At 43.0% G+C, this 18,440-nt stretch overlaps 7 protein-coding genes across 7 annotated transcripts; 3 read left to right on the top strand and 4 right to left on the bottom strand.

The window, feature by feature from the left end:
• Positions 1-302: 302 nt before the first annotated feature.
• BRETT_001783 (uncharacterized protein) lies at positions 303-2,675 on the top strand (the record flags this gene model as incomplete). Its single annotated transcript, XM_041280325.1, has 1 exon — positions 303-2,675. The coding sequence occupies one exon, from the start codon at positions 303-305 to the stop codon at positions 2,673-2,675; it is 2,373 nt and encodes a 790-aa protein (XP_041135208.1).
• A 3,135-nt stretch (positions 2,676-5,810) lies between these two features.
• BRETT_001782 (uncharacterized protein) lies at positions 5,811-7,460 on the top strand (the record flags this gene model as incomplete). Its single annotated transcript, XM_041280324.1, has 1 exon — positions 5,811-7,460. One exon carries the CDS (start codon positions 5,811-5,813, stop codon positions 7,458-7,460), a length of 1,650 nt encoding a protein of 549 aa, XP_041135207.1.
• Positions 7,461-8,081: 621 nt separating this feature from the next.
• BRETT_001781 (uncharacterized protein) lies at positions 8,082-9,047 on the bottom strand (the record flags this gene model as incomplete). The annotated part of the gene is made up of 1 exon (XM_041280323.1): positions 8,082-9,047. One exon carries the CDS (start codon positions 9,045-9,047, stop codon positions 8,082-8,084), a length of 966 nt encoding a protein of 321 aa, XP_041135206.1.
• A 790-nt stretch (positions 9,048-9,837) lies between these two features.
• BRETT_001780 (uncharacterized protein) lies at positions 9,838-11,817 on the bottom strand (the record flags this gene model as incomplete). The annotated part of the gene is made up of 1 exon (XM_041280322.1): positions 9,838-11,817. One exon carries the CDS (start codon positions 11,815-11,817, stop codon positions 9,838-9,840), a length of 1,980 nt encoding a protein of 659 aa, XP_041135205.1.
• A 331-nt stretch (positions 11,818-12,148) lies between these two features.
• Positions 12,149-12,472, top strand: BRETT_001779 (uncharacterized protein; the record flags this gene model as incomplete). The annotated part of the gene is made up of 1 exon (XM_041280321.1): positions 12,149-12,472. The coding sequence occupies one exon, from the start codon at positions 12,149-12,151 to the stop codon at positions 12,470-12,472; it is 324 nt and encodes a 107-aa protein (XP_041135204.1).
• A 469-nt stretch (positions 12,473-12,941) lies between these two features.
• On the bottom strand, positions 12,942-16,119 carry BRETT_001778 (uncharacterized protein; the record flags this gene model as incomplete). The annotated part of the gene is made up of 2 exons (XM_041280320.1): positions 12,942-14,885; positions 16,060-16,119. The coding sequence occupies 2 exons, from the start codon at positions 16,117-16,119 to the stop codon at positions 12,942-12,944; spliced, it is 2,004 nt and encodes a 667-aa protein (XP_041135203.1).
• A 296-nt stretch (positions 16,120-16,415) lies between these two features.
• On the bottom strand, positions 16,416-18,122 carry BRETT_001777 (uncharacterized protein; the record flags this gene model as incomplete). Its single annotated transcript, XM_041280319.1, has 1 exon — positions 16,416-18,122. One exon carries the CDS (start codon positions 18,120-18,122, stop codon positions 16,416-16,418), a length of 1,707 nt encoding a protein of 568 aa, XP_041135202.1.
• Positions 18,123-18,440: the final 318 nt, after the last annotated feature.

Genomic DNA, 18,440 nt, shown 5'->3' with positions numbered 1-18,440 from the left:
GAAGCGTGAAATTTCGGAGTCGGGCGTCTCATGTTTTCTGGTGATCGGATGAGCCACAGTAGTGGTGGGATGCGGCAGAATTTTTCATGACATTTTTTTTTTTTATTTTTATTTTTTCTATATAAAGTCGAAGCGTTCCAACGTGAAGAAAGAAAGTGAACATTAAGTGGAAAAAGGTATACCCCATGCAGTTACAGGGTGTGACATTGCAATATTAGCTATCCATTTTCCTAGACACACATTTTTCAGCGTATATGCGCCCGAGAGTCGTGAGCAATATAGGTAAACGATTGTTGAGGACAATGTCAGAAAAAGCAGGCCAAAAACAAACATTTTGGGTGAAACCAAAGACTGAAACACCAGCAGATGAGCCAGTGTTGAAGCTGTACAACACACTCACACATTCGAAGGTGGAGTTTGTGCCGATCAAACCGCATGAAGTGAAATGGTACTCGTGTGGCCCAACGGTTTACAATGTGAGTCATATGGGTCACGCCCGGAATTATGTTACGATCGATATCAATCGGCGGATATTGCAGGATTACTTTAACTACGATGTGACGTTTGTGCAGAATGTGACGGACATTGACGACAAGATCATCCTCAAGGCGAGGGAGGAGTATCTCTTGAAGAATTACATTGAGAAGCAGTCTGGGAAGATTACTAAGGAGTATGTGGAGAAGGTGAAGGAAGGACTTGGAAAGTACATTGCGAAGAACTTGCCGGATTACAAGGGCCCGGCTTTAGACTACGGGGCGTTCCGTAAGTGGGCAGAGCAGTTGGACATGAAGCAGTTGAAGATTAGCCGGCCAAAAGTGCCGATGCACGTGAAATCGTGTCTTGGAGCATTTTCGGCAGTCGAGAGCGCAAACAGCGGTAAAGCAGATGCTGAAGTGGACGGAGAACAGTTTAAGGTGTTTGTTGATGCGACGAGGGATGTTGTGATGCCACTTTTGGACGCGGAACTGGGCTCGACGGTGACCGACCCGGCGATTTTCCGGAATTGTGCCGCTTTCTGGGAGAGGAAGTTCGATGAGGACATGAGCCGGTTGAACGTGATGCCCCCAACAGTCATCACACGCGTGTCGGAGTACATTCCGGAGATTGTGGATTTTGTGGCGAGAATCGTGAAGAATGGGTACGGGTACGCGACGAAAGACGGGTCGGTGTACTTCAACACGGCGAAATTCGACGCGGCGGAAAACCACACCTATGCAAAGAACCAGCCATGGTCCAAGCACGATTTGGCGCTTATTGAGGATGCGGAGGGCTCACTTTCGCTCGGCCACCCGGAATCAAAGCTTAACGCGTCAGATTTCGCCCTCTGGAAGGCATCGAAGCCCGGCGAACCGGCATGGGAGTCACCATGGGGCAAGGGAAGACCCGGGTGGCACATTGAGTGCTCTGTGATGTCGTCGGACTTCTTTGGGCAGCACATGGACATCCACTCGGGCGGAATTGACCTTGCATTCCCGCACCACGACAACGAATCGGCCCAGTCCGAGGCCTATTTCGACTGTAGGCAGTGGGTGAACTACTTTTTGCACACGGGCCACCTACACATCGAGGGCCAGAAGATGTCGAAGTCGTTGAAGAACTTCATCACGATTGGTGACGCGTTGAAGAAGTACACGTGTCGTGAACTCCGGCTCTGTTTCGCGTTGGTCCAGTGGAACAACCCGCTAGACTTCAAGGACAGTCTTTTGGCCGAGGCCCGGTCGCTGGAGTCCGCGTTCAGCAAGTTTTTCCAGAAGGTTCGGGCCTTGCAGTTGGATAACCAGGCTCGGCTTGCTGCTGGGGAGCTCATCGGCAAGAAGTTCAATGCGCCGGAAAAGAGGCTCTTTGCAGACTTGCAGGAGTGCAAGAAGGCTGTGCACGCGGCTTTGTGCGACAACCTTGCCACCCCAGTTGCCCTCCGGGAGCTGGCAGACCTCGTGACCAGGGCAAACAGCTACGTTAGCGGTGCGGGGGTGGATCTCCGGGTCGATTTGCTTGCCCAGGTGTCTCTCTACCTCACTAAAATGGTCAGGGTGTTTGGATTTCCCGTCCGGCAAGACGGTTTGGGCTGGGTTGAGGACGGAAATGCCACCTTCAGCACCGGAAATGCCGCCGGAACCGGCTCCAGCGGCCAGGTATCCGGTCAAAGCCAGGCTGTGTCTGCTGAGGCGGTCGCAATGCCTTACTTGCAGGTTTTATCACGGTTCAGGGACCTCGTCCGGCAAACTGCGATCGAGAAAAAGGGTCTTGGATCCCTCCTTGAGGCCTGCGACAAGCTCCGGGACGAGCAGTTGCTTCCGTTGAATGTAGTTCTTGATGATCGCACGCAGGGCCAGGGTGCATTGATCAAATTTGTGAGCGACAAGGAGCGTGACGAGTTGGTGGAGCAGCAGAAGGAGAAGCAGCAGCAACTTGAGGAGAAGAGAAAGCGTAAGCAGGCCCAGAAAAGCATCAACGAGCAGAAGATGCGCGAAAAGCTCGAGAAAGCGAGCGTTGATCCTGTGAAAATGTTCCGTACGCGTGCTTTTGAGAGCCAATACAGTGCCTGGGATGATGATGGGATCCCTGTCAAGAATAAGAAGGGTGAAGAGCTTAGCAAGAGTGCTCGTAAGAAGCTTGCCAAGCAGTGGAGGCAGCAGCAGAAACTGCACGAGTGGTTCTTGAAGCAGCAGAAATAGGTGCTGGGCAGGTTGTAATGTGGTCGTGCTTTTTAGTTTAATATAGTATGCTTTAGTTGTTGTAGGAGTATGTTCATTCTTTTGATGCGTTCTTTCTGAAACACTGGTATCCTATCTGGTATCCTATCTGGTATCTTATCTGCCATCTTATCTGCCATCTTATCTGCCATCTTATCTGCCATCTTATCTGGTATAATTTCTGAGGTTCGATGTTCTTACTTATGTTTGATATTCTTTCTCATATCTGATGACATATCTTTATTTATAATGTCCTTCTGACATGCTTTGATTATTTCTATGTGGCTTGTAGTATCTTTCAACTGGATGCATGTCGTTCGCATCTCTGTTTCGGTTTGTTAATGCATTTACAGTAATGTACTTTTTTCAATTCACTTTTGAAATACTCTTAAGGTACTATACCTAATGTACTGTACTTAATGTAATGTACTTAATATATACCTAGCCATTTAATTACACTGCCGTGCTTTTCTACTTACTCGCTCACTAATCTGCTGACTTTAATATTTTCCATATCTTCTTCCTTTTCGGCCAAACTCGTCTTGCTTATCCTAAATATGTCCTTAGTGGCATCTTGGTTTTGCTTACATTATGATTTATTCAGTATTCTATGTTACGATGTCAGAATTGGCAATATCTACTATTTACCTCTGTGTTGACCTTAAAATGTCCATCCCACTTCCACTCTCACATAATTCTATACCTTTACCTGACTTACACTCTCTTTTACATATATTATTACGTCACTCATCATCTTCCTTCTATCCACTCCCCTACTCTGTCATGTCATACTTTCCATCTTGTGACCTTATACTGCACCATTCATAAATATAACCCTAAGCAACTGTAGAATGATGCTTTCCTCCAATTATAATTCTTCAAATCCTTCATGTCCAACTACAATTCAAAAAATATTCGCACGAAAAGTCATCCCGTACACTATCGGGTAAAATCGGAAGAATCCGAGTCCGCATGATCGGAGATTCGACCTATAGGGTTAAAGAGAGCGAATGCATAAGGGAAAAATATTTAGATCTTCTTACTCCGAGAATCACAAAAAATAACGCAAAAAAACTCATACTGTTAAGAATATGTAAACGCGGGTAGAAATCGGTATAATTACTGTATTTACAGGATGTAGTGCTTACCATGGTAAAGATACATGAAAGCAAGGAAATTGTATCATCAAAATGTAATTGAAAAGTAATGACATGATCCATTGCACCAATCGCAATCAAAAGCGAATTCAAATTGAAGTGCAAATACAATGTGCGTTTATTCGGCAATGACTCTCTCCACGGATATCACAACACGATTAGCCGCTACCTGATAAGATTTACCCGGTCTTTATTAATTAAAAAAAACAATAACTGCCGGGCATGTTCACTATGATGCTTCTGAGCCAGCAAGCCCTGTCAAAAATTAAAACGTGTACATAAATTATTTGAAATAAAGCTAAGATAGAATAGAGGAATATGCGTTTGAACAATAAGCGCGGGCTTTTCTACAAAGTGGAAAATTTTAATGTCTCACTACCAGCGGATTTTCGGAGTACAAATCGCAACGGATACGAATCGCGAGCAGAAAAAATTTAACATGTAAAAAGTGGAGTTACTAATTTAACGTGGGGGAGCCAGACAATAGAGCGATTCAAAAATCTCAAGAATTCAAACATGGGTTCATTTACATTTTCACAAAATACTCTGTTTTCCTTTCTTCCTTTTTTAAAGAAATACATATCTTCAGGTTCAGTACTCCATGTGTCAATCCCTCAAAGTTCTTCCGGCCGATATACTGCATTTTTTCCCATCTATTTGAGTGCACAGAGATCCACTATGATACTCCGAATCACAGTTCGGAGGAGTTTGGGTCCGACATGTATCAAACCGAAAACAAAGAAAAAGGTTTTCTTGATTTTTTTTCTGTCGTCCTCTTTTCTTTTTTTACCTTTTTTATTACTTTTTTCGTTGTTTCATTTCTTTGGCGCACTTTGCCCGTTAGCGCAAACCGCCAGCGCGGCCTATGGTGCCTTGTCCAGCGCACCGCATCTTCTCGCACCTCAAGCTTCACATACTATTTTTGGGACATGTTCATGCCCTTTGATACAATGACACCACTCACAGGCTATACATTGGTATGAACTTTATCCACGAATACGAGCGCATACAACAAAAAGTCGTTTGTGACATTTTTTCCGCCACCTTTAGAGTCGGAGATCCGGCTAGCGCACACTGGCGGCGCCTGCGCCACGCCGGGTACGCGCAGTAAGCGCTCCCCGTAGTGCGGGTACTAGCGGCCGGAGCCGCCCGCGGACCAACCTCCTCTTTTTCAATCGTCTGACATGAAAACAAGGCAAAAAAATTTAAATCCCATCCTCGCCTGCACCCACCTATTTTCTTTGCCGGTTAATGCACCCTGACGGCGCTCATTCATCCATTGTTCAAATTTTGCATTGTGCTGGAACAATGTACAAGCCCTTCAAGATTATTTTTGCCAATAGGCATTCGAGAAAAACGGAGCTTTGATCCTTGGATATTTTTTTTTATTTTTTTCTCTCGTTGTTTCCGACTCTAATCAATCTCCATTATATTCGAAATGGATTGTGAAAATATGACATTACTTATTACTTAAATACACCGTTTTCTTAAATCTTCGTATTCCTCTCATTTCCTCTCCTTTTTTTTTTTTGAACTCTAAAATATACTTCGAAGCGTTTGGATTTCTTGGGCTCTTGTACACTGCAGAAATCTTGGTTTGCTTATTAGAACGTTCATCACTACTTCGTTATCGGTAATATCAGCAGGAAAGCTGCGATATTCACTATACTCCGGGCTTCTAGCACTAATCGGCTAGATTCTGATCTTACGACTTGTCTTTTTCCTTTCCATCCCAAATCTTCTTCCGAACTCCGTCGCGGAAAAACTACGATAAATTAAATTTTTTTTTCTCCCTTTTATTTTCTCGAGAAAAAAAAAAGCGGGGGATACCAAAACAAGCACAAGTACAACCCTCACATAGAAAAGTGCGGCACCTTACACCACGTGAAACCACCAAAGCACCGCTAACAAAATTTAATTATTATATTTGCAATTGAAATTCAAAACATCCACAATTATCATGTGCACCCCTAATTACATTCGATCCGACTCTCCAGTCACGGATCTGTCTTTTTACTCTCTTCGGTTAAACACCAACATTCCAACCACATATGCTACCACGAGACCATTTGGGTTTCAGCCGTTTTCTCCGGGGCCGTCGTTTTTCCCGCAGAAGCGCGCACCCGTAAGCTCTGCGGCGGCTGCTAGGGCCGCGTCCGAGGCGGTACGCTCTTTGCAGCGCCATGCGCCGCCGCCCGCCATGCGCTACCGACCGCACGAACTCCAGCCGCCTGACGCATTTCCTTCTTCATCATCCGTCACAACTTCTGCGCCGACATCTTCTGAGCGCAGCTTTGGCTCTGATTCGTCAGAATCCTTGGGCGGCCACCCGTTCTTCAGAGCGCATGGCATCCGGCTTCCACGCCTCAAGTCCGTGTCGAGCGCCATGGGCTCGCGCAGCACGAGCGTCGGCGCATGCGTCGGCGCAGGCATCAGCGCAGACTCCCCCGCACCCGCTGGCGCTGAACTTTCGGGCGCTGCGGCAATCTCGCACGAGGCTTCTATTGGACTACCATCCAGTATTTCTTACCCTCACAGCAGACTAGACTTGCTTGTTCAAACCGCAACAGCCTCTCCCGGAAGTCTAGAACCAATGCTTCCTCCATTTCTCGGTTATAAAGGTCCCGCAGGGTACCCTGCGCAGGTTCCGCGCCCACCTTCGCTTTGTTCTTCGCGCTCTTCCTCCTCTTCTATTCCGCCTGTGCCGCGCACCCCAACCGCCGCCCACAGCGCTCACATCGGACCATCCAGAAATCTGATCGATGACTCCGCAATGTACGTCAAGGAGTCGTTGCCGGAACAATTTGAGCATGCGCGCCACCATGCGCATCTGCATACACACATGCACGCACACGCGGATGGCCGCAGAAACGGCGCTGATGGCGCTGACGGCGCCGCAGGCAAGAAGCGCAGGCATGAGTCTCTAAACGATTTCTCTTCATCCAGTCCTATTGCAATCAAGTTGGCCTCACCATCAACCTCTACCAAAAGACAGCGTTCTGGACCATCGTGCGATTGTTGCAGATCGAGAAAAATTAAGTGCGATTCAGAGATTGTGATCTTAGCGCATCTTCCCGACGGTATATCCGATAAAGCGGCTGACGGCAGCCGCAAATCCCAGATAGCGCACTGCGAGTGGATAGCCGCAGACGCAGATACCGGATATCAGTACTTTAAAATTGTGCGCCCAACGGATTGGGAGGCTGCGCCATCATCGTCGCGCCGCGCCAAGCTGGGAACTTTCAACTATCTGAAATTCAAGCCTTGCAAAGCCTGCAATTCGAAGAATCTCGATTGCAAATTCACCAAGGGCTTCACTAGAAATGATATCATCAAGTTTAACAAGTGCCAAAGGGAGCGCAGGGGCAGCCTGGAGCGCAGTGCAAGCTGTTCCTCGGAGCGCAACCCTGCGCAGATGGCGGATGATCCCCGCAGGCCTGCGGCCGATTCGGCGCGGTCCAGGAGAAGTTCTTCCGCGCACGGCTCTCGGGCTTCGAAGAAAACCTCGTGCCGCGTCTGCAGAGTCAAAAAGATCAAATGCATAAAAATTGACGGCTCCTCGAGTTGTCTGAACTGCACGCGGAAACTTTTGCAGTGCTCTTATGATTAAAATCCGTACTTGGTATAGCACGGGTAAATTTCTGGTGTTAACTTTCATTCTATTTTATTATATCATATTATACTTTATCATATCTTTTATTTTTTTTACTTTTTTTTTTCTTTTCTTTTCCTTTATTCTCTTTTGCTAATTGTCTTTGCTTCACGATATCAATGGAATCTCCGGCTCTTATAAAGTTTATTTAAGTTGCTTCCAAAAAATAGAGCTATTAAATTATGTTAAATTAGGTCAAGTAAAGTGAAGTTAAGTAAATTAAGTCAAGTAAAGTAAAGTTAAGTAAAGTGAAGTTAAGTAAATTAAGTCAAGTAAAGTAAAGTTAAGTAAATTAAGTTACATAAAATTAAGTTAAGTTGTTGAATTACATTACATTGAGATAAGTTGAATAGCTCACTAAAAATAACTTAAACTGAATTAAATATTTAAACCAAATCAAACATTTCAATTAAGTCAAGCCAAATTGAGTGGTCAAACTATATTAAGCTATATTGAATGGTTAAATTATAATAAACTAAATTGAATGGTCAAATTGTATTAAGCTAAATTAAATGACTTTTCCGTGGAATGTAAGCACTTGAGATAAATAGCTATAATCACAGTTCTAGTACACCACTCTTATTTGTGTATGCTATCCAAAAAATCAACAACATCATTGATCACCTTGTCTCTTATCTCCGGACGATCAATGAAAAGTTCGTGCCTCCCGTTACGGTATTCAATAATTTTCTTGTTCTTCATGCCCGGAACCTCCTTCAACTTCACTAAAAACATACGGCTTCCTTCGATATCATTGATGTAATCTGTATCTCCATGGCAAATTAAAATTGGTAACTCCTTGTCAACTTTCTTGTAGTACGCTGGCAAAAGAAGTCGGCGTCCTCTAAGAATGAAGTCACGTGACTCTACAAGCGTGGCTGAAAGCGGGCTTTTCCTGTCTCTTTCCCTGATATATTCACTGTATTTCGAATCTCCCGAAATGTATTCTGGATGAAGATTAGTTTTCACATGTAGAGACTGGCATCCTGGAATTGCACACAATGTTCGGACGACAAACTCGGTAATTCTCCCGGGGTACGTTTTTTCGTGCAAAAGAATTAGTGGTGCAATGTTAACCATGCCGGCCAAATTCGAGGCATATTTTCCTATTGCCGCGTAGTTTAGTGAGATTCCACCTCCCATTGAGACACTTAGAATGCTCAACTTCTTTGCTTCATCCACTTTTCCCTCCTTCGCCTCTTGCTCTAACTCTTTCTGATTGTACTCAATGAAATAGTCAACGGCTTTAAATGCGTGCTCATCGTTGGTAGTTCCTTTTTTACCGTTTTTCAAAACTGTTTCTCCTTCTCCTCTCTGGTCGAAGTAGAACACATCATATCCGTTTAGTGCCAACTGCTCCAAAAAGTAGTAGTACACCTGTCTAAGGTCTCTATATCCATGAAGAATCAAAATTCTTCCCTTATAATCTTTCGGATCTCTTTCCACACTCCAGAAGTATGTGTGATAGTTGCAATCAGCAACTGGGATAACCTTTTCAGAAGGGGTCACATTTTTGGGAAAGTATGGAAGATCGTTTTCCTGCATTTAGCTTTGCTTTTTTTTTTTGCTTGCGGTTCAGATCTACCGGAATTTATGAAATTCTGTTGAGCAATTTTAAGGATGCGAAGAGTAAGCTTTAAATATATGTCTGATGCTAAGATTAATTATAATATTCAGATAGGAGGATATGTATAAGAAATAGAGTGCATGATATAAGAATATTGTATATTAGAGTTAGGAAGGTGGGAAAATGCCGTCTATTTATGCATTGTGTCCGAATCGGTCAGATTTCTTTATCCCCGCAAATTTGTTGAGCAAGTTTGATGCCGTCTTCCGAAAAAAAAAGGAGCCAGCCATTTTAGGAAATTACCCTGAGCCCTCAGATATATCCAATCATAATAATGTTTTTATCATTTTAAGGATTGAATGTTTGCGTGGTTATTTTGTTTTATATAAGGAAAAAACGTATATAAAAAAGAGGTATATTTCCATCTCAACGTGTTTTCTTTAAATTCAAACACTTGGTTAGGTTATTATATATATTGCTTTTTGCTCAGTACACCTGCATAGAGTACTATACATATTTCAATAGATTTTTGATTGTGTGTTCATGACAGCTATTAATATGCAAACAGAACATTCATACAGACTATCAGATCACCAAATTTTTACTATGCAAATACGTTATCTTCCAAAGCTAGATTCGAAATTAAATCCAAACTAAATACAAAACTAAATCCAGACTAAATCATTTGTGACATAAGGTTATGATACATGTGCATTCATTATGATAGCGATAAGTTTACATACATATTTTGGTATTCACCCTTATCAATCATCTTGATCCTCCAGGAGGTGGAGGTGGCCTTCTTGGCCTATTTGAAGGTGGAGGTGGAGGAGCTCTTTGCCTTGATACAGAATTATCAGAGTAGAATCCAGGAGGTGCCTGAAGTTTCGGCTGTGGCGCGGCAGATTCAAATCTCGGCCTCTTTCCGTTATAATTGCTGTTCCTATCTTCAGTATAGTGGCGTTTTTCCGCATATCCATGATGTTGACCCTGTCCATAAGATGACATTTCTTCTCTATAGTTTCCACTACTATACTGAGTATCCCGGTGATTCCAGTTTTGAGACGAAGTCTCATAGTGACTTTCTCCTCCGGAATATTGTCTGTTTCCTCCATTATATGGTCTTTGGACGTTTCTATCGGCATTATCCCTTCCATTATATCCATTGTTGTATCCATGAGGTCTGTCATCATGCCATCTTGATTCATTATCCCCATATCTGGATCTGTCAGAACCCCTGAATGATGAAGAATGATGATAATCGCTCGGCCCAATATTGAAGCGAGAAGAATTGCGCATTTCTTGCGAATATGAAGGTGGTTGGTCGTGCCGGTGATCCGAAAATCTTGCTGGATTGTGGTATTCGCTTCGTCCACGAGCCTTATTACGATTATCATTGTAAGAATGAGAACGGTAATCAGCATTATAACCATTGTTGCTTCCACCATATTCTCTGGAGTAGCCTTCACTTGAACCTGGGTAGTAATCGGGTCTATGGCCCGATTGATACAAATTTTGCGATTGACCGCGATTCATGTTCATGTCAGAGTGATTTGAGAAATGTCTTGAACTATTTGAATACTGGCCTGGATTGTTTGAATATTCCCTTGGACTATTTGAATATTGACTTTCGGAACGGGTCACTTGATTTTCAGTATTTTCTGAAATCTGGAGAGCACCTTCATCATTCTGATCTTCAGGCTGATCCTCGCCGTTCAAATCACGCATCATGGATGCAAACTCATCGTCCATGGCCTTGTTTTTATCCTGGCCAGCATCCATAATTGTTCTTGCTGCACCTGTATTTGCATCAGTGGCATACTGACCGACACTAAGTCGGCAGTCTTTGGCAAGATGACCGACATTTCCACACTTGGAGCAAACAAGTGTGCTAACATAATCTATCTTTCTTTTGTTTGGGCAATCATGTCTGGTATGGCCCTTTTCACCACAAAGACTGCAAATGTGCTCCGATTCCTCTCGCAATGTACCATTTAATATGGCAAGCTCTTTCAACTGGTTACGTTTAAAGTCATTTTCGCCAGGTCCCGAGTATATGGCCTTATCTATAACCTCTTGGCAGAGCTTTTTTGCCTTAGCTACCTGTTCCCTGGTATCTGCGACTATTTGGCAATGAAGAGGCTCCTCCAAGAGCATTTTTTCACTCGATGCCGAGTTGGCATTTCCTCCTTTAACAGATCCCTTGCCCCTAAGGCCAATTTTTGCACCACTTTCACGCTCAATACGCCGAAGTGTGTTTCCTCTTGGGCCAATCAGAAGTCCCATAAAGTTGATTTCGGGATGCTCCTCGGTCGGAACAAACAATTTGCCTGTAATATGCTTCATGCGCCGGTACCAAAATGGAGCCTCGTATTCTGGAACATTCTGCAATAGATCGAGGATCAGCTCGTCTCTTTCATTCATGAACTTATTCTTATACCGCAATTCTCGAGTGTTTGTTCTCTGACCTTTGCTATTATATGTGGGAGCTGGAGACGGCGATCTGTTCCTTTCATCCGGCACATAGCTGTTGGTTTTGAGCATGTGTTCAATCTCGGATAACCGTCCTAAGGTTGTAATTTCCTTGATCTGCTCATCTGTAAGAGATTTTGTGATTACTGTTTGCACAGTAATGCCAGGTTCAAATGTTGCTTGTAGTTTTGGCCGTCCTGACCATTTTCCATCATCTGTTATGTTTTCTTGGCGAGTTCGAGTCCTACCTCGTCCATAAATCGTTTCCAAAGACATGTTGTGTATTTGGCTTTGATTTGTTGGCTTGAAAATCTCTTATTTGCTATATCTGGTGTAGTAAGAGGCTGGTGAAGTCTTTCTGGAGAATGAATTTCAGGAAAATTCATTGGCAGAGTTTTCTAGGTGCACGGGTGTTCCCCCAAAAAAATGCGAAAAGGTAAAAAAATAAGAATAAAAATAAAAAAGCACTACACTCCCTCGCTTACTACAGCACTCTCAGTGTGGAGACACAGAAATATTCGAAGCCTCAAAATACACCAGGTACCAATTTATTCTTTGAGATAATTGCAGCACAGCATCATTTATATATTCATCCGGAAAATCAAAAATGCCACTACAACAAGTCAGCAGAGTTGGTGGACCCAACAAGTGCTTTGGACAATTCCAAAAGGCAATCGAGTGTATGACCAACCCGAAGACCAAAAGTAATGATGAGTGTGCAAACTTCAAGAGTGACTTCATAGAGTGTAGAAGGCACAGACTAGAGACTTATAAGATGTCCATTATACAGGATCATCTAGATAAGGTTAGGCCGGATTTGTCTAAGGAGGAGATTGGTGCACCATACGTGAAAAAGAGAGATTTTCTCACGCCCAAAACTTTGGGATTGGTTGATGGTGATGATCATGCTGTTGCAGCAAGGAAGTTTTGAGGTTGCAGCAAGAGGGTTCTGAGATGCTGTAAAAAGAAGGTTTGGAGATGTTGCAGTAAGAAGGTTTGGAGATGTTGCAGCAAGAAGATTTTGAGATGTTGCAGCAAGAAGGTTTGGAGATGTTGCAGCAAGAAGATTTTGAGATGTTGCAGCAAGAAGGTTTTGAGATGTTGTTATGGCAATAGGTTTGAAGTGCACATACGGCAAGGGATCTTTGGATACGTAACTGAAAGAAAATTCGGAACCACGTTATCCAAGTCCGCTTGAATTGGCATTAGTGAAGGTGGTATATGCTCCAGCTAACAAGTTATTTATTCCGTTATATATTTATAAGTTTGATACAAGCTATTTGATGAAGATAATAGGGTGGATGTAACTAAAGTCGATATCTAGAGACTAAAAAGTGTAGTGATTGTCACTTGTATTATAATTACTTTATATTACAGGATATCGTAATCTATTTATCTGTTCATTCCTTGCTTCCTGCAGTATGCTGCTTTTGCAGTAGCCGTCTTCTGCGAGAGCCAAAACTGAGCATATTCACTTCACCAATCAGCTTTCCATCCTCCTTGATCTCGAGCCGCTTACGCTGTTTTCCCAAAGATGCAAACGAGTTGCTTTGATTGCTGCTCTCAAAGACTTCGGCTCCTGAACTTGGGTTGCTATTATTTGTGTGGTTGTTATTTCTCGAATTCAATCCTTTATCATTTCTCTGGTTGCCGTTCGAGCCGTTTTTCCTCCTCCAACGGCCAAAATTGCCCGCCCTTCTTCCCTGAACGACAAATTCATCGTTCTCGGCACCAGATTCACCATCTTCCCCAGAATTTTTCACTGCTGGTTGGTAGTGTTTTCTTCTCCTAAACGAGAACACGTGATCAGAGTCCTGCCTTCTGCCACCTGTCGATTCCTCACTTAATGCCGATTCCTTACTGCCACCGCTTTCTCTCTCATTTGCTCCATTATCGCCATGCCGAATATACCGGTGCCTGCGGTGGAAATTAAACGTTCCATCGTTTCCTTCCCTGCTTCCGGTATTGTTATTGCCGTTGTTGTTTTCCCGGCTGCCTCTGTAATTGTGGTTTCTGTAGCCATTGCTGCCATTGCTGTTACTGCCGGCACCTGGGTTCGAACCACTCTCACCCGGAACCTCGTAGTAAGTCTCACCACTTGCCTTCCCGTGGTTGAAGTGCCGCTTGTACTGTAGCCTCATGTTTGCAGTTCTGTGCTTCAACTCTGTCACATTTGCAGTGATTGGGTTCTCGCCTGTCTTCAGTATGTTGTCCACCTCCGCCACATTACGCAGCATCGAATCACAGATGCCTCTACGGATCATGAATGGTGTTAATCCTGTGAAATGTGGTGACTTGAGCACCTTCTGCACATCTTCTGCCTGATTATCCTCATTCACATCTGATTCCGCATCTGCCGTAGGGTCCACATCCCGGTTTAATGCCGGCTTAACCTCTTCTTCGTCTTCACCCGAGTCTCTGTGCAACATACGAGACACCACTCTTGCCACATCCGAAAAAGACGACTCTCTGACTTTCTCTGCATCTGCAAGTCCAGAATCCACTTCTTCTCCATCTTCCCCTCCCTGATCCTCCCTCAAAGCACGCCTAAGTCTTGCAGTCTCGGCCCGATACAAGTTCATCAAGTCTGAAACATACTTCTCGTACTCAATGTGCGTGTTCCAAATCGAAATGATCGCCTTTGACGCCCGAATACTCAATATGGCTCCACACACCTCCCGCTCAATTATCTCCTGGTAGTGGTTATCGGCCGGAATAAACGTTCCACAGGCAAGTTTCATGATTATCCGCTCCCAAATCATTCCAACTCGCTTAAGTGACTCCTGACGTTTTTCCCCATGGGCACTAATCGTGAAGAAAAACGACCAACGTCCTCCCTTCACATTTCTCGGGTCTTCCCACATTGGCTTAATGCCGTCCTTAAAGAAAAACAACTCTGCACCCTGAGGCAACTTTTCAACTGACTTCAAGTTCGACTCGCACTGCCAGAATTGTTCAACGCTGTCTATTACCATTGTCTGCGCCTCATCCGGTGCTCCATACTTGGGAAAACTAACCGGATTAGTGCCCTCAAGGTACTGGTTTTGCATCACTGAGAACCGATTCTTCTTCTCTTCCTCAATCGCTTTCTCCTCGTTGTCTTTTTCTTCAGTATCTTCCTTATTTTCGGCCTCGTCGACGTTCTCGTCCTTTTCGGCATTCATCTCTTTGTTTATGGCGATCCACTCATTGGCAGTGTACCGCTGATGATGCCAGAAAGTCCACCAATCAGGAAGAAGATGCAGGTTTTCTCCACTCACTCCATCCACAGCCCCAACCTGATTTGGCACCAATCCAGAAACTGTTGATGCCACTTCTGGAACTGGTGCTGCTACAACTGGCTGCTTTTTGACAAATCAAAGAACTTCGACATTTTGCTTCCAACCTAAGATCTCTCCTTTTTTATCTTTCTCGTATAGCCTTGCGCTTTTTCAATCGATTTCAATGTTCACTTATAGATGTCTGTTTTCGGAAAAAGGTGTTATTTGTGTGCTTTCCTTTATTCGCTTCTCCCCTTGATTTCCAAGTATTTGTCTGCTTGCAGTTTGAAGCTATGATTGATCTTCCTTAACAGTAACTTGCAACCAAAGCCAATATTAACACTGAGTATAATTGTACGCTCTTTAAATTTAAACGTTGAAGTATTTGAATTCTGACGCTAGATATTCTGATTTGCAGCAATTGCTTTCTTATTCTTTGTATAAATTGTTTTAAGGTGATTGTGCTTTTCTCACTGTTAGATGTTGATCGTCTAATTATGTATGTGTTTGAATGTTGTTTCGATTCGTAAGGATATAAATAACTACAATTTATTGTGTGTACCCCTCTCTAAAATGTTCGCTGCAAAAAAATTTCACCAAGACAGAGTAGCACTGAAAAAAAAAAAAAAAACTTTTTCCTGGTATTCAGCCACACTGCAGAAGCCCTGTGGCTCGGTAAAATACTTAACTGGGATTCTTTTGAACAGATATTTAAATTGACCTAGTTGTCCAATCAAAACGAGCTTTGATCGTTCCGATAAAGAGTGTCGTTAGTAGTTGTAAATGTAAAACATGTAGTATGTGATAAAGCGGTCTTGGGATAAATGCAATCAAAATGCAAAAATGATTGTCATACCCATTACTTTCTATACACAATTGGCATTGATCAGATATTTGATATTAATAATGTATGTGATACTTATTAAGGTTGGTATTGTAGATCAAAAGAATTTCTTAAAGAAGGAAGTCTTCACTTTGACCAATAATATGAACTAAAGTCCAACTAATGATGAAACAGTACCTACTCTAACGCAATTAATTTGTCTTTAATTGATCACCTTAGCATATAATTAGCTTCCATCCGAAATGTTTATGTGGTATATTATTGTCTAAGTAAATTTAAATGAGTTAATTCTAGCTAAATTTACTAATTTACAAAAATGTGCTACACCTTAAATTTAGTTTCAGCAAAAGCTCCCAAATTTATATCAGTACAAAGAAAAAACGGAAAAGTTGGACCGCGCTTAAGTATATCAACTTTAAAGCATTCATCTTCATCCGAAAATCTAACATTACTGTGACTATAATACGAGACCATGAATTCGCAAGCATCATTTAATAAACAGAGGTACAGTATCTAAAAGAGATGTGGCGAAACCAGCATTTAAATACAACGTTGAAAAGTGTCATAGCAAGAAAGTCATATCAAAGACTACAAGCGAAAAGCCTGCAAATCTAAAAATGGAAGCCCGTGGCAAAAAAGAAATACAATCATCGACCCATGAATAAAGTGCGTCAATGGATTAAAGCGAAAGTACATGCTGAGGATTGCTGTGGAGCTTAACGATGCCATTGAACAATTAATGTGTTTGAGATTCTCATTTCAACACCATTCTACTTCTCTTCCTCCTCAGGATCACTCTCTTCATCACTATTATAACTGGAAGGATAGTCTGCCAAGTTGTCCTCGGCCTCATTGTAATTTTCCTCACCAACATCGTTGTAATCGTAAGTGCTCTCCTGTAAAGCTTTAGTTCCAATGATATTTGCAGCTTTATCATTTGAGGTTTGAAGCGTGCTTTCATCAATATCTTCATGAGTATCATAGTAGTCCACCTTAAGCTCGTGCAAAATGTCAAAACACTCCGATAAAAGTGCGGTAAGAGTGGCCTGACCGGGTGGGATCTGGCCATTAACTTTAAAAACGCCATCAACAGCCTCATTGTCTATTGAGGTGAGCTTCAGCTGGTATGGATAAAGCTCTCTGAGTGAAGAAACTCCACCGGACCGCTTGAGGTCCAAAAGACAACGATGAACAGTACTAAGCTGGTTGTGCAAAGGTTGTAAAGCCTCACTGACAGGCTCTGATGACTCCAAAAGCTTATAGACGATGGCATAGCACGATCTCAGCAAGTAGAGAAGAACAGACTGGCCTTTGTAGTCCTTGCTGCCGAAAAAGCCCCCAACACGAGACTTATCAAACTTTCCGAGCTCTTTCTGATAGCTGTATAAGTCCACAGTTCGCATAGACCAACGCCGGGTAACCAAGAGCTTGGATAATTTCGAGTGGAGCAAGATCAATCTCTGGTATAGAGGTCTAAGGTGGGGATCCACCCTGTCCACTCCCATCTGCAAGTTGCTGAGATAGTTGTGGCAATCATCCAAGAGACCTTTGAGCACAGCCTCGGAACCTTCGTCCGAGTTTCCGGCATCTTTCTTTTCAGGAGCATCAGCCTGCTTTTTCAACGCCACATCACACTCGGCTTGCGTTCTCTCAAGCTTTCTGGCCAAGTGATTCAAACTCTTGTGGTAATTCTTCATGTCTCTGGAAGCATCTCTCTTACCCGACTCTGACATAAGCTGAAGCACCCTGTACTTAATCGAAAGAAGTTCATCAATCAAAGTCTGCACCTCGGGTGGAACATTCTGGATCCTTTTACTCAGCTCGTCGTACGTTGCATACGAAACTGCCAGTTTGTGCCTCAACAACTGGATTTCCGTCTCGGTAGCTTTTCCTCTCTCTTCATCCTCATTGTACTCCTCTTCCTCTTCCTCCTCACTCATACTATCGTCCTCCCACCGATCTCTCTCCCTATATTGGGCTTGCCTTCTTTGCACTTCTGCCATATCATCCTGATTTGCAATTGAAGCCTGCTCTATGATCTTTGAAATCTCATTAAGCCGCTCCTTGATTGGCTCTAAGTCTTGCCTTGTGTAAACACGTGACTCCTCCAAATGTATAAGAAGTCTTTGCACCGTTGTAAGCGATGCGTAAGTGGCAGGTGCAGTATTTGACAATCCAAAACTCACAAAGAAAAGCGATAAAAGCTGGAAAATTTCGTCAATTAGCACATCCACCTTGTTCAAAATTGCCGTTGGCTTCTTGCCATCCGCATTACCTACCGTATCCTCCTTTCTGTCATCCCGAATAGTTCCTAATGCTGTGATCTGTTCAAGAACGTCTTTGTATATTTTCTGTATTTCCTTGTTATCTGAGTACTTTGGGTCTGCTTTTGCCTCAAGAAGCTTCGTCTGAAGTCCTAACAATGCATTGTACACTGTTTCCTCATATTTCGGCACAGGGTTGACTGATGTAACCATTTCTATATTGCATATACCTGTCAAACTGCCTTTAATGTATTTTCTCGATGCTGTCTATTTAATCACCTCAACTATTTTCCGTTTGCTTCCATACTAGACTCAAAATTGAAAGCTAGTAGTATTAACAATCCTTGCACTGTTTCAAGTCTTGCTAAATTGTCAAATGATATTAAGATTCGGACTAATCAAATTAATTATAATGGAGATGCTATTCCGTTCCAGCCGGTTACGTCAAAGCGGGGGTCCAAAAAAAGACTATATTCCTGTGTTTGAATATTACTCAGAAGCAACAGAAAAAATCCAAAAAAAAATACTGAG

Source organism: Brettanomyces bruxellensis, chromosome 4, assembly GCF_011074885.1.
Source record: "Brettanomyces bruxellensis chromosome 4, complete sequence".
Taxonomy (NCBI): domain Eukaryota; kingdom Fungi; phylum Ascomycota; class Pichiomycetes; order Pichiales; family Pichiaceae; genus Brettanomyces; species Brettanomyces bruxellensis.
The sequence above is the reverse complement of the archived record's forward strand: the minus strand, read 5'-3'. Positions and strand labels throughout refer to the sequence as shown.